Below are 15,533 nucleotides of genomic sequence, written 5' to 3' on the forward strand. Positions count from 1 at the left end.
AAATTACTACATTACTAAAAAAAAAATAATAATAAAAAAAAAAAATAATAATAATAAATGCGTCCGGCCGGGATTTCTAAATCGCTCAAAATGTCTGGGATTCAGCTTTTGCCTTCTATAGTCACTATTCATTATGTGCATTTTTGTAATAAAAACCCTGCGCAGGACTGTTCTTAATTCCGCTCCCAATTTCTGACCATTACCGCCGGCTTTGAAAATATTCAATATAATTTTCACACATCAGGAAGCCGCTATCATATGCGGAGTATTAAAATGGCTTTGAATGCAGCTCTTGTTGGATGCAGGGTCGCCAAATCCGCATTTTTTTTCATGAAATTGGGCTGATGTTAAACTGTTGAGGCTGGTTGATTTTCTCCCGTGGGTTATAGGTTTGAAATACTGCATAAATTACATTTGTATGAAATGCTTGTATTGAAACATTTTGCATTGTACCATGATAAAACTTTGGTAGATGTTAAGTTTTGTGAAGGATGGCCACTGGAAAGAAGCCTTTTAGTTGAGTTTATAATCAATCTGCAAAATGGTGACTATAAAATATGTATTTTATGTATCGAAATAACATATGAAATGAATACTAGGGAATACCAATATGGCACCACGATGGCTTCACATTTTATGATGTCATGAGCAATCCAGTTCTCTATTATAGAGCGGTGGTTGGAACATAATGAACTAACAGCTTAGGCAGCTGCATTTCTTTTTTCAGGCGAGGTTGTGGTCTCATGTCGAAACTTGCACAGTTTTTCAGAATACAGGTCACTTTTTATCATCTGAAACGTGCTGCAACTTACATAATGTAATTAACGTTAAGCATGCAAAACACATGCAAACGTACACATCTGGATTTGTGCTGAATGAGAGAAGTATGTCAGTCCAAGTGCACATAGCACATTTCTCACAAACCAGTAGATTCAGTTACAATTTAAACATATTTGTTTAGGCTTGACATTTATAAATGTTGTTAATAATAAATACTACTATAATATACATTAGCTTTACTTTTTTTTTTTATTTAACAGGACCTGAAATACATGTTTATTATACATTCACTTGTTTTTTTGTCTCAATGCTATTTTAGCCCAGTGTGATAATTTTCCAGAAAACATTCATTATCAACAAGGAAAAATTGTAATCATATTCTCAGTTTCCTTGCATTTTGTATTATAAAAGATGAGCTGATTGATTAGATTTAAAAAAAAAAAAAAAAAAAAAAAAATTCACATGATTGATTGACACTGGTGTTTCAGCATAGACCCGCCTTGATTGAGCTGTAAACAGTCCACCATTGTTTCGACGCCGGAGCAGATGTAGACAAGAATGTCTACGATTAAGCGGTTGAGGTGTTTTGTTGTTGGATCCAATAATAAACATAACGGTTTATTTGTTGATGTGTTTTGTTGTTTGACTCCCTTTAATTTTTTGTGCAACAATGACGTAATCGTTCAAAGCGGCAATTAATCGTTCAAAGTCCACTTATGTTATTCTGCACGCTTTAAGATATGTTTTTTTTTTCTTTCTACATGTTATCTGAAGGGTCTTTCCATTGTTTTAGTTTTAGTATAACATTATAATACCATTCATATTTTTACAACTTTTTTTATATTTTAAAGAAACCAATCCGATGTATATTTGACATTTGAGGCTTATTACTATAGAAATGCACTAAAGGTTTTTCAGTAAGTGTTTTCAGCTTGTTTGTTTTCATATAAAAATATGGCATGCAGTTGCATCAAACAATGGTATAAACATCATTAAATGTAAAATGTGATAATCGTAATTAATAATCGCAATTACAATTTCAAGGGAATAATCGACAATTATGATTTTTGTCATAATCGTGCAGCCCTGTCTACGATTAAGCGGTTGAGGTGTTTTGTTGTTGGATCCAATAGACACAGAGGCTTACTTTTGTTTTTGAAGGGAATGCGTCCCCCGATCTACCTAAATACGTCTGTTCATGATCCAGCTTCATCTGGAGCAAGTATAAAAATCCAATAAGCCGTGGTTAACTGGGCAACTAAGGGGCGTTGTTAGACACGACGTTAAGCGTAGCAAGGTTTCACAAAATTAAACAAATCAAATTAAATGTTATATTAATAAAAACATTATTCATTATTATATTAAAAAAGGTAACACTTTATTTTATGGTTACACCTATTAGTTGCTTATTAGCATGCATATTACAAGGATATTAGTCATGTATTAGTGCTAATTAAGCACATATTAATGCCTTATTCTACATGCCTAATCCTACCCAATACCTAAACTTAACAACTACCTTACTAACTATTAATAAGAAGCAAATTAATAATTTATTGAGAGAAAAGGCGTAGTTAATAGTTAACAAGTGTTACCTATTCTAAAGTGTTATCTTAAAAACATATTCATTATTCCACCAAACAATGTAGCTCCTCAGAAATGGTTGTGGTTGCAACAAAGTGGATGCAAAGTGGATGCAACACACTGATGCAAAGAGGTGTATGTTTGTAAAGTCATTTACAACAGCTTCCAGCTCAACCAGTCAGAATTAAGGACTATCCATTTAAGGAACTATCCATTTTTTTAATGAATCTTTGCAAATCATCTTTCCTAAGAATGTGCTCGTTATCAAGTTCCGCAACGAATGCGGATAAAGTTAACAGTCTAGAGAACGGCTCGTCATGCCAAGGAAGAGAGGGGCGTGGTGAGCAGAACTCATTAGCATTTAAAGGGACATGCACCAAAATGGGTCCCTGTGAACAAGGCTGTTTTTGACAATGGTAAAAAGGGTGTCATTTTACACTAGCATTGCGAAAAAATAATACACTTTTCATTAAGACCCTAAAGAATCATTCCAACTTGTGGAAAATGGGCATCTGATGTCCCATTTAAAGCCCAACACTGCAACAACTTAACAACAGATTTTTTGATTGTATTGAATAAAAAGCAGGTATAGGACATGTAGATTATCAGGTGAATTATGCAGACTGTAACTTACCCACAACACCTAAAGCAATCCCTACTTTTGCCCCTATAGCTGCAAAAAAATAAAAAAATAAAATAAAATTAATAAATAATAAATAAGTAAATTAGTTGTATGGATTAAGACAAAATCAACAGCACAAGACATATCTTTGCAACCTATCATAAAATACAAACCACTTTGTAACCCTTATAACAAAATTAAACATAACCAAAGAGCAATCTGTCATCTAAAAGAAAGCTACAATGGCCAATCAGAAATATGATATGATCTGCAGAATGCTCAGAAACCAGCATATTATAGGATACTTTGAATTCCATTTACAGGAATACATAATCATAATCCACCAGTTTCATACATTTCAGATTAAAAAGAACAAGGAGCAATGGGCGACTGTTTCTGACAAGAAGAATCAACTTTTTATTGAATAGTATAGTAAAAAAGGTTTTAAAAAAAAAAAAGTTATACTTACACATACTTGAGTCTTCTGTGGAAGAAAAATACAGTTAGAAAAGAGTAAAAAAAGAGGACATTTTTGAAGATTCAAATACATGGATAATCTAGATGGAGTAGATTATTAAAAAAAAAAAAAAAAAAAAAAAAAAAAAAAAAAAAGATGGAAAAAATACAGTGGACAGAGTTTAAACAGTTACCAGAGGTATAATTACTCTAAATGCTAAGAAAAAGAGTGTCCCCTAACAGACCCATTATGAAGAATATGACATTAAGATGTGGCCAAAAGGCATCAAGTCTCAGTACAAGTGGCATTATCATAGAATGCTAAACAGTAGGATTGTGTAGATAGACAATTGTATTGTGTATCGACGATAGTCAGAGATATTGCCTGTGGCTGATGCCTTTGATGATAGCAAGATGATAATTTTATTATTATTATTATCAGGATAGTAATACAATCTAATTAATATTAGGGCTTATTAGTTGCATTACATTTCTTTTTATCCCTTTCTACAGTGTTGCACGTTATCATAACCAATCACACACGATTATGCTGAATTTATGAATGCAATGGCCAATCAGAGGCGTTCAGATGAGTCATCGCTGAACAGCGGAGATTTGTTGACTGAATTCTGACTCACAAGTTTTCTCATCATAAACAACAAAGTGCAGATGTACATGCCTATAAGAGATGTATTCATCATACAGTGTAGATTCACTAATTATAACGGGAGCGCATAAACTCGCACTAGACTGAGCTTGAGATGATGTTCTTTGGTAATGCAACGTTCTTTGCTCATTTTCTGTAGGTGCTTTTTGAAGAACTGAGGAAAATGTAAGCATTATAATTAGTAACTCACGATGTTTCAATTAAATTGTTATCACGTTAAATACAAATTCAGTCATATTAAAAACATTAGGCTGCTTTTAGCCTTATGCTGGAGTTGGTTCACTTTCCGGCAATGAAACTAAGTAAATAAATAATTAAATTAGCACGATAATATTGTGTATTGCAATTTCAAAGGCTGACTACAGGATGATATGAAAATTGAGCATATCGCCCAACACTATTACACAGCGTTATTTATTCTTAAGAGTTATGTAGAATGATTCACTCACTGATCCAAAGGGCAAAAGGAATCGGCACAAGCACAAGATATACTGAATAGTATATTCAAAAATAAACGTTATAAATAATACTTACTTGTATTTGTCTTTGTTTCATCTTCTGTGAAAGAAAAAGAACACAGTTAGGAAACAGTAAAAGAGAAGGAAACATCTGAAGCATCAAATGCAAACAGATGGATAACCTAGATGGAGTAGACAAAAAAAAAAGACAAAAAAAAAAGAAAAGATACAGAGGACAGACAGTTTAAAGTTTAAAAAACAGAGGTATAATAACTTTCTGATGATAAGGAGAAAAAAGAAATAAATAAAAATAAAGTATTCCCCTAACAGTCCCATTATGAAGAGCTAATAACATTAATATGTTGTTATAAAGTGAAAAAAAAAAACCTTTCTGTAGTAGAACTGACATTTAATAACGTAAACCAATAAAATAATGGCCAATATAAAAAAAAGTCACAAAGGTATCAAGTCGTCAGTGCAAGAGTCAATATCACAAAATGCTACAGTGTTACTTATTCTTCGAGTTAGTAGATATTAATGTAGAGTTAAAGTTTTAATGGCAATGATATGGAGAGTTGTACTGACAACAGCTCATTTATAATTTTATTATGGGGAAAGTGTTTCAATATAACAGAATTATATCCATTTTTACATAAGCTGCTTTAGAACAGTGATTCTCATTCACCAATAATTCTGTGGTGTATTTACACACAAAAGAGAACCTCACATTAAAAATATCTGCCTCATTCACAACACATTTAACAGCATGATTTTTTTCCTTAATCTTGTTCTAATGTAAATGAGTATCTTAACTGAGCAACCGTGTGCATGAGGTTATTTGCATAAAAAGCAGCAAATCCATCTCTGTATAAGACATCCATGCAACCTTTCCTTTACAGACTTTCGTCAATGTCAGCACATTTGAAAGACAGAAAGAACGACATTTTCTTAACATTTTACCGTAAACAAAATATACTTAAAATTAAATATCCTGATAAACTGGTTTTTAATCAAGGCTTTGAACTATAGTGAAAATTTGTATTTGTTGGCATTTTTGTCACTTTATTCAAAACACCAGTAAACAGATCCACTAATATTTTAGTTATTATAATATTATTACTAATCTTTTTTTTTTTTTTTTTTTTTTTTTTAAATTTTTTGTAGACTAATAATAAAATGTTGTATGCTATTGGAATGTTACTGGCAAATTAATTGTTTGTGCAAACATTTGAAAACAGATTTCATGCATAAATCTGGCCTACAGTATACATGGTTAGTGAATGTGCTTTGAAAAGTGCAATACAAATTAACTGAATTATATCAACTACCTTTGAGACTAGAGTATTATATCAGATTATTTCTATAAGCAGATCAGAGCAGACATACTGTGTAGTACTTCTATGAATTTAGAGCATACATGTAGCCACTTTTATTCCCAATTGATTTGCTTTTTATTTTTTATTTTTGGACGTGTTGCGATATTTATAATCACATCCCTGAATGTGTTGGCTAAAAATTTCCAGCCCTAAACTGTTGGCCATAATTTTCTCATAATTGTTAAGAAATGTCTGAACATCACTACAGAAAGTTTCTGAGCTCTCTCCTTCTGGAACTTAATGTTGTTAACTCTAAAGCAGGGCCATTAGGAGAACATTAATGTGTATCTGATATTTTTTTAATAAAGTATAAGACAATACCCTTCTCTTTAAGAGCCTTGGATGTTGTGTGAACTGTGGAAGTCACAGCGTTTGTGGTAGTCGTGGCAGTAGAGGGAGTTGTAGATGGGGCTGAGAGTCAACATATGGATTGGGTTAGGGAAGTAGAAATGGGAGTACAAGAAGTCTAGATAACCCCAGAAATACAACCATGCTTCAAGAGAGAGATAAGAAACTTTCTAAAGGTTTCTTCAGAGATACATGAAAGAAATGGACATGTAAACTGGTTTTTAATCAAGACTTAGAATATAGTGAAAATTTTTATTTGCTGGCATTTTGGTCACTTTATTCAAAACACCAGTAAACAGATCCACTACTATTTTAGATATTATAAGATTATTACTAATTTCTATCTTTTGAACCACTTGAATGTGATGATAGGTTAAACTTCCTTTACAGCATACAGTCATGCATCAATAAAAGAAATCAATTCAGTCTTACCAATGCACCTTGGTGGTGCAGGGTCCCATCCATTTGCTCTACACACAATATAAGCTTCTCCTTTCATTGTATAGCCATCTTCACATTTGTATTCTATAAAGTTGCCCAGTTTGTAGGGGGGTGATCTTCCATCAATTCTTTTTGCATTTGGAATTGTAGGCACTGGACACCCATCTGGGAAGAAAAAAAAAAAAAGTTTTTGTAAACGAAGAGTATTGATCATTAAATATTTTATTCATTAACCAGAATCAATCCACAAGTGATTTTTTCTTCATCTCTTGACTGGCATTTGAACCATAACTTACCAAAACATTTCGGTGGATCTGGTTTAAAGGTTCCATCCTCAGAACAACGAAGTGTTGAATTTCCAATAAGATTAAGTCCTTTGTTACATCTATAAGTAACTGCTTCTAAATAATCATAACTCTCCAAAGGCTCATCTTCAAGTTGTCCATTTTCTATAGCTGGAGGTGCTGAACATTTAACCGCTAAAGAGAAAAACATATCCAGGTGAATAGGTATTTATTTCCAGAATGCACAAAAAAATCTTTTAATACAAATTGGCGATGGTTTTGTGCTCTTCAATGTAAGAACTGACATACGTTCACAGAGAGGATCTCGGCCATCCCATCCCTGATCTCTGCATGTTCTTGTTGTTTCCTTACCCGCTAACATATATCTGAAAGCAATGATTCTCCTCTTACCAAATACTCAAACACAGCTCACAACCTAAATCTATATGGTTTTAAACACACTTAATCCAGCACAAAGAAAGTGACTTTCACTTACCCTTTGTTACAAACTGGTTTAGCTGTGTCACCAAATAAATTTCCAGTCATATCATATCTTCCATTAAGAATATCCGGAAGGCTTCCACAGGATTTTCCTGTAATGTATTCAAGATATTGACTGATTTAGAATTGATGCTTTTTAAATACTGTAATCTGTAATAAATTATATTATATGTACTGTTTAGAATGTATTTTCCTGTAATGTATTCAGAGGAAATGTGTGATACTATGATGCTTCCTGCTGTCAGTGGCAAAACCATTATGAGCCATTTAATGATTGTTAAGCTATTTAATGACTTGTTGATCTTTAACATACATCCTTTCACATACCAAAAATTAGACAAAAGGCATTTTTAGAGAAATTTACAAATGTAGGGTACAATTTTCATTTTTGGGTGAACTATCCCTGTGCAACTGAGATCCAGACTTGTCCACTGGTTTCCCTGACAGGTAACTGATCTAGATGCTTTTGAGTCAACTGGCCTGTGTCCAATCACACACTCAAATGTTACAGTGGATCCATCTGAGAAACTAAGACTCGAGAGATGCTCTGCTGTTAAAATGACATTATTTGATGGAAAAGAAGGCCGTGTGCATTGAGCTGTGGAAATAAACACAAAACATATACGTTACAGTAATCTGATGCAGATCTATTTTGATCATCATCATTCTTATTGTTAGTACAGCTTCTGCTCCATTCTATTCTTATATTTGGTAAAACAAAATTACTAGGAGGTGAATATAAATTAGTATGATTTACTCACTCAAAGATGTGCAGTTAAAATTAATCTCAATGCTCGAATGGTAGCAGCAAATTAAAGTTTAATAAACAGTTTTTACTTTTTTCATTGGTCATTGCTCATTTCATTGTTCACTGTTGCTTATACTTTATCATCCACCCTCCTACCTCTTTTAAATAAAGCCCAAATGTTGTCAACTTTGGCTCTTTCAAACACTAAAACTAAAGTAACGTTTGGGTAAAAACACAACAGTGTCTAATGCTACACACACTGGTCCCGACTACAACTGAACAAATCATAAACTGAAGTTATCAGTGCAAAATGTATCAAGGTTACATAAATATTTAAGCACTGGGGACAAATCACATCTGCTGGCTAAGATCATGATTAAATCTGTCCTGAAAGCATTACAACGGCACCAATGAACAGCCTGAGGATATTGTTGCAGGCTCATATAAATGCTAAAATTAATTTTGGGTTCATGCATCCATTTCATGATTGAAGCAATGAAATTCATGTCCGCGTACCATGTTGACCAGTGAAGATTTCGGTTATTTCTGTGTACAGTAGCAGCATTCTGTGGCCCCTGATAAGGATTATCAAGATTTAAGATAAAACCTGTTTTCAAAGCACTGTTAGATGCTAGTATCAACATTATGCTAACACGCTATACACTTGTCTACAGTTTGTTCAAAGTGTACTTTCATAATATTATATTACAGCACTACACAATTCTTAGAATGGAAATGTTATCCACCCCTCTCTAAAGAAATGTACTGCATTTTAAAATATGGGCGGCACTTCTGGTTTTGCCAAGTGTCACTCAAATAAACTAAAAAAAAAAAAAAAAAAAAAAAGATTACTTATTTTAAAGGTGCACTACAAATAATAATTATCTGTCAGATTGACTGAACGAGCTGTACATTTTCCGTCATTCCATATTTTCATCTAACAGGACATAGATATCACAAGAATATCAGTTTCAAGACCTCTGTTAAGGTCTCTGTGTTCTGTCCTTCGGATTTATTTTATTTTATTTTTCCGCCGTAACAATATGAAAAAGACACTGTGCTCTTGTGATCTGCTGTCCTGATTTAATGAACAGTATCTCAAGAATCTCCCATTTTAAATATTTAAAACATAACCTTATCCATCTTCTCCCACTGTACCAGGTTTTGTTTATATGTGGCAGTATTAGAGCTAACCATTAAACAAGTTTATTGGTAGTATCTGATTGTTTACACTTCTGTGGAAGTTACTCCCACAGTTCACTGAAAACGTCATGGGTTGAAAAAATAATAATTATATACTCTTCATGCCCGTTTCCGGGACAAACAAAAACCTTAAGTAGCTTAATATGGGCTTTATTCCCTAGTAAGATCTGGCAACCCTGTTTATGTGTCATGAATATTTTTGTATGGCATTGCCGGAAGAAAGACTGTAAAAGTACATTTTACAGTTTCTTTTTCTGTGTATCTGATGAAGGTATTTTTACACTAGCATGAGATATCTTAAAGCTAACGCACTATGGCATAGACCAAAAGCCACAAATTTTAGGTGTAATTTTAAATAGTAGTTCAAATTCTTTATAAATAGATACTCACCTCGGATATGTTGACAGATCATAAGATAAGCAAGAAGAGCAACACTGGGACACAGCACCTTACATCCCATCGTGTTTATGTCGGTGAATTACAGCTCCAAACAAGTCCAATTTTTTTTTCGCTACTGATAAATATAAAGACATCTTAGCGTAAAGAAATGCACTTTTAAAACATGTACTTTTGAATAACTAAACGTCAACGCATTAAGTACAAAAACAAAACAAAAAGATGCAAGAAAGATTCACATGAGCAAAACATGTTAGCCGCTAGCATAACAATCAAGATGGGGTTTAAATTATTAATATGTCACATTACTAGACAACACGCTTAAAACGAATGCATAAACATCGGTTTAGCTAATCAACGAAGCTTCATTTAATGTTCTTATAAGTCTATTCGTTACGATGAAAGAAAGTGGTAACGTTACGCAGCGCGCAGGAAGGGCGTGATGGTCACTGCGTTTTCCTCGTCTATTATTTTAATAGTCAAAAACAGAAAACATAATCTAACCCCACACACGTAAAATATAATTTGTGACATAAATACTTTCATATAAAATAAAATAAAATTACGTAGTCATATCTTTTTCTTTTCTTTTTTCTTTTGGATAATGTCTCATAATAATGGCGAGTGCCTTGTGGTACTATAAATTATACACAAAGAAGCGAACATTAAATGTTTTAATCAACCTTACCTTCGGGTGTTTTAGAAGGAGTGTCGGTGTTCAATGCTCATTTCAGGCTGAGGCATATAAAGGCCAGCATAACTTACAGGAAAGGATAAGGGTGGAGATCATAGACTGGTGGAGATCAACACTTTTTTTATTTTATTTCCTAATTTCCGTCTAAGGAGGGCGTTACAATGTGACGTTGAAAGAGGGTGGGGCTTCCGTTACTGATTGTGAAACTTCACTTTAGAACTTTAAGGTTTATGGAAGTCTTCCCTCACAGTTCAAAATAGAATATGATTCATAATAACGAGAAACTTAATTATGAATATTAATAGCGTTATGATGACTTAACAGCTATTAACGAGAAAAAATTTTGTAATAATAAAAACGTATTTTTGTTAAATCTAATATAATAATAATAATATAAATAAAAACGAAGAAGAAAGTTAATAAGGAAATTTTACTGTTATATAAACAGATTTTTGAGTATTACTGAAACTGCGGTGTCAAAATGAATACAATATATGTAGAGTGCCTTAACAATTACTATTTTATTAAGAAAATCCATTAAATACAATTCTTGTGGATTATAGCTGTGAAAATATTGTGGATTCAAGCTTTGTATTGACAAATCAGAAGCCACAACCAAGAAACGACTAATTTGATAAAGATCAATAAGTGAGCAACACAAGTGCTTGGCCTATTCTTTGACCTAAAAGAATACACAAATTCATGGCATGGGGCAAATCCTTGGTCACCTCACAGGTATACACAATATTTCTTGTAATGTTATTAAATGGTTAAAACATTACAGTAATAAATGCACTTATTCATTATTTCAATTCTGCTAATGTCACACCATGTTCTGTGATATATGTGCATAAATGAACATGATATATATTTGGAAGAAGCACAAAATCTTTTTGTCTCAGATTTCCATCATGAAGACTTCATACAGGGTTGTTATCACGCCTGGAAATGAATAAAATAAGCAAAATGAATAATTAAAAACGAATTAGTGTAATATTAACTTGGAAATATGTGACTTTTGAATCTAGTTTGACTTTTTGCCTTTGATATTTTTTTTAATACACTAAAAAAAAAAACAAGTAGATGTTCAATCTTCCAAAAGAACAAAACAAACAAACAAACAAAAAAAAAACACCATAAAGTAGTCTCTTAATATATTCAAAGTCTTCTAAAGCCATAAAAAATATTAGGTACAGGCCACTCATTGAAAATCTTGCCTTCATTCTGTTCAAATTTGGTGCAGTAATGATAACACCAAAGCAGGAGATCTGTGGCATTGGTGGAGTATGACTCAACTTATCCAATGCAACTTGTACTGTAAACCAATCATAAAAAAAAAAACGGATGTTTCACAACAATCAGTTACCACTGACACAGACCTAGGAGTGGTGTAAATGATTCCTAGCCATTGCAACATTTCCTAATGACTACACATTAATGTCATAGGCAAACAGCAAGATTAGCTTCAAGATAAACAAACCCACACAAAGCAGTTTATTCAGTGTTTAATGTTCAGAAGTTTGAACAGGATTTGACTCAAGAATGGTAGGCAAGATAATCAGTGAATAAGTTTTGATTTGTTTCTCATAGAAAAAAAAAAAAAAAATGTGTTGTTTACATGATAATATTTTGATTTTGTATTGTGTGATTTCATTTATATAGTCAAACGTATAGCCAGGTTAGGGCACAGGTGTGCGCTTGAATGACACTCATAAATAAGCATCTCTAACATTCATAAAACTATATATTTACTCAGTATATGTCCAAAAGCTAACAATTAAGGTAACAGTAAAATTATTTTAATAATTAGTAAAATTAAATGATTTAATGCTACAGTCCTTAGTAAAATGCTTATATGCATTTAAATGAACTAATTTGTCATGAACTTACAGTCTTAAATTGTAACATTGCAGAATTCTGGGTTAATGTTAATTTATGAGTATTTTTTAACTTCAGGAGTTGGTTAAAATGTTTTTTTTTTTTGATTGATCTTAATTGATTTACAGATAAATTTTTTGGATTGTACAGTATGAATAGAGTTAGAGTCAAGAATGCTTCGAACTTACCTTTGTTTTCCAAGGCATATCCCATCAAACACAGACCCTTCTAAAGAGGGAGATATTTCATGTCAGGTAACTGCTCTCAGATAGCATAAAATATACTTTTGCCATGTGGGTTAAGACATGCATGATTAACTCCGATAATTAGAACTTAATGTAATTTCAAACTCAAATTCTACACTTTTTGATGCTAAATGCACAAAAGGTAAAATACATCCCAACAGTAATCCAACATAATGCTATTATATATGTTTATCACATTCAAAGTTTCACATAATTTGAAAATGAAATAAATAAATAAATAAATAGTATATGAGCCAGTTACATTTCCAAAGTAACTTACAGTTGAGGAAAACAAGTGATTCATCATAAGATGGCAATGCCTGTTATACAAGTTTTCAATCATCGTTTTAAACAATAAAAGCTAACACACAAAGGTATTAAGGGAAAATAAGAGCATAGAAAAAGTGAAAGAAATAGATTTTTTTTCTCTGTTTGATGATCACAGACGAGATTTTGTTTCTTGAAACTTGTGAGGGATTCAGAAGGTGCAGAGCCCCTGGTTGTTCTGTAGGCAAGCACCACTGTTTTGAACTTGATGAGAGCCACAACTGGAAGCCAGTGCAGAGAGATGAGAAGAGATGACATGCGCTTTTTTCAGCTTGTTCAAGACTACTCTATTTGCTGCTATCTGGATAAGCTGCATAGGTTTGATAGAACTGACTGGAAGACCTGCTAAGAGAGCATTGCAACAGTCCAGCCTGAACAGAACAAGAGCTTGAACAAGGGGTTGAGTAACATGTTCCGATATAAGGGCCTGATCTTCCTAATGTTGTACAAGGCAAATCTGAAAGGCTGGGCAGTTTTAGCAATATGGTCTGTGAAATTTAGCTCATCATCAATCACAACTCATCAAGATTTCTGGCTGTCTTGAAAGGTTTTATGGATGATGCGCTAGCTGTATGGAGATATTGTGATGAAATTTTGGGTTGGCTGAAATCACAAGCAGTTCTGTCTCTGCAAGGTTGAGTTGAAGGTTATGATTCTTCATTCAACAAGAAATGTCTGTTAGACATGCTGAGATTTAAGCAACCATCATTGGCATTGGATCTTCAAGATGGAATGAGAGGTAGAGTTGAGTGTCATCAGCATAGCAGTTATATGAAAAGCCATGTTTCTGAATGGCAGAACCTAGTGATGCCATATAGACAAAAAAGTGGTCCAAGAACTGAGCCCTGAAGCACCCCAATAGTTAGATGTTGTGACATGGACAATTCACCAAGATACCTTGAAGGACCTATCTGAGAGATAAGATTCGAACCATAAGATCAAGTGGAAAAGTAGTAGGATAATGGCATAGTTCCATAATCAGGCTCTTTCGAGAAGTCCTTTGGAAGTGTTTAACTGGGGAGGGAAGGAGGGGTGATGGGGTTTCATTTGGGGAAGTACCTGTTTGTTGGTCAGTTGTTCTGTTTGGCTGTATTTTGCTTTTACCATCTGTTATTGTGTTTTTATTTTTTTCACAATAATAGTCTATATCAGCACTTCTCAAAGTCCGGACTCCGGTCCGGATCCGGACCCGGAGAGAATTCAATCCCGACCCGCCTCCATTTCGTATTTAAAACAGCAGTAATTGTGTGTAAGGGATTAAAAGTCTGGATTTCCTACTTTGATAAACACGTCAAAATCCTTTGTTTAGTGTTTTAGGTCTTTTTGGAGATGGTCCGAAATTAAAGCGAAGGCAAGATATTAAAGTTTTCCTCCGTGATTCAGTTGCAATGACATCCAATGAGTGTATACTTTTGACGTAATTGGGCGCGAGTCGCGTGACGTGACACTTCACTGCAGTAAGCGTTTGAATGGGTGTGGAGGATGTCATTGTCCAGGAAGACACTGGCCTAAATGTTCATTAGTCATCGAAAATACATTTTGGTCCAAAAATAACAAAAATGATGACTTTATCCAGCATTGTCTTCTCTTCCAGGTTTGTTGTGAGCGTTTTCACGATGCTGCTGATGTATGACGTTGCTGACGTGTTTTCTGGTGCGCCCAATAACAAAAATAACACGTCAGCAGCGTCGTACGTCAGCGGTCACTGCAGTGTTGTGAACGCGCTCACAACAGACCCGGAAGAGAAGACAATGCTGAATAAAGTCATAATTTTTGTCATTTTTGGACTAAAATGTATTTTCGATGCTTCAACAAATTCTAACTGACCCTCTGATGTCACATGGACTACTTTGATGTTTTTTATTACCTTTCTGGATGTGGACAGTATACCGTACATACATTTTCAATGGAGGGTCAGAAAGCTCTCGGTCTAAATCTAAAATATCTTAAACTGTGTTCCGAAGATGAACGGAAGTCTTATGGGTTTGGAACGACATGAGGGTGAGTCATTAATTACATAATTTTCATTTTTCGGTGAACTAACCCTTTAATTATCTCTGCATCAGTGAATGGCTTCTTGTTTTTCCCTAGTACCCAGGCCACACGGAAAGATGCTTCTGTAGCTCCCTCTTGCTGTCACAGCTCTCACAAGCAACTTATTTGTTGATTCATATGAAGACTTTAGCTGTCGTAGTTTTGCTGTCCGTACCTCTGTATTTTGTGGATATTGCCGTTCAAAATGACCGTGTTTTGTTTCATAATGCCGTTTGACATTTCCACTCTTCACAGCTCCAACTGTCTCGTTACAAATCAAACAGAATGGCTTCGTGCTGGATTGGGGCAAAATGAATGCATACCTCTCTGTCCAATCATCTTTGAAAACTCTATTTTCTTCGTCAACTTTTATTTTTCTGGACAATGACATCCTCCACACCCATTCAAACGCTTACTGCAGTGAAGTGTCGCGTCACGCGACTCGCGCCCAATTACGTCAAAAGTATACACTCATTGGATGTCATTGCAGC

At 33.9% G+C, this 15,533-nt stretch overlaps 1 protein-coding gene across 10 annotated transcripts in view; it reads right to left on the reverse strand.

Annotated features, from left to right (window-relative positions):
- LOC109053991 (complement component receptor 1-like protein) overlaps positions 1–15,533 on the reverse strand; it is a 37,482-nt gene that overhangs the window by 7,101 nt on the left and 14,848 nt on the right. For 2 of the 10 annotated variants that reach the window (XM_042751450.1, XM_042751454.1), the window contains 7 exons: positions 7,326–7,402; positions 7,029–7,211; positions 6,724–6,897; positions 6,265–6,354; positions 4,644–4,667; positions 3,456–3,470; positions 2,999–3,037 (listed from right to left, as the gene is read on the reverse strand). In XM_042751450.1, coding sequence (XP_042607384.1) covers positions 2,999–3,037; positions 3,456–3,470; positions 4,644–4,667; positions 6,265–6,354; positions 6,724–6,897; positions 7,029–7,211; positions 7,326–7,402 — 602 coding nt within the window. Of the gene's footprint in view, positions 1–2,998; positions 3,038–3,455; positions 3,471–4,643; positions 4,668–6,264; positions 6,355–6,723; positions 6,898–7,028; positions 7,212–7,325; positions 7,403–7,512; positions 7,610–15,533 lie in introns of all 10 variants that reach the window. The other 8 variants (XM_042751455.1, XM_042751453.1, XM_042751458.1 and 5 more) reach the window with 6 other exon arrangements.

This window comes from Cyprinus carpio, chromosome B23, assembly GCF_018340385.1.
Source record: "Cyprinus carpio isolate SPL01 chromosome B23, ASM1834038v1, whole genome shotgun sequence".
Classification (NCBI taxonomy): Eukaryota; Metazoa; Chordata; class Actinopteri; order Cypriniformes; family Cyprinidae; genus Cyprinus; species Cyprinus carpio.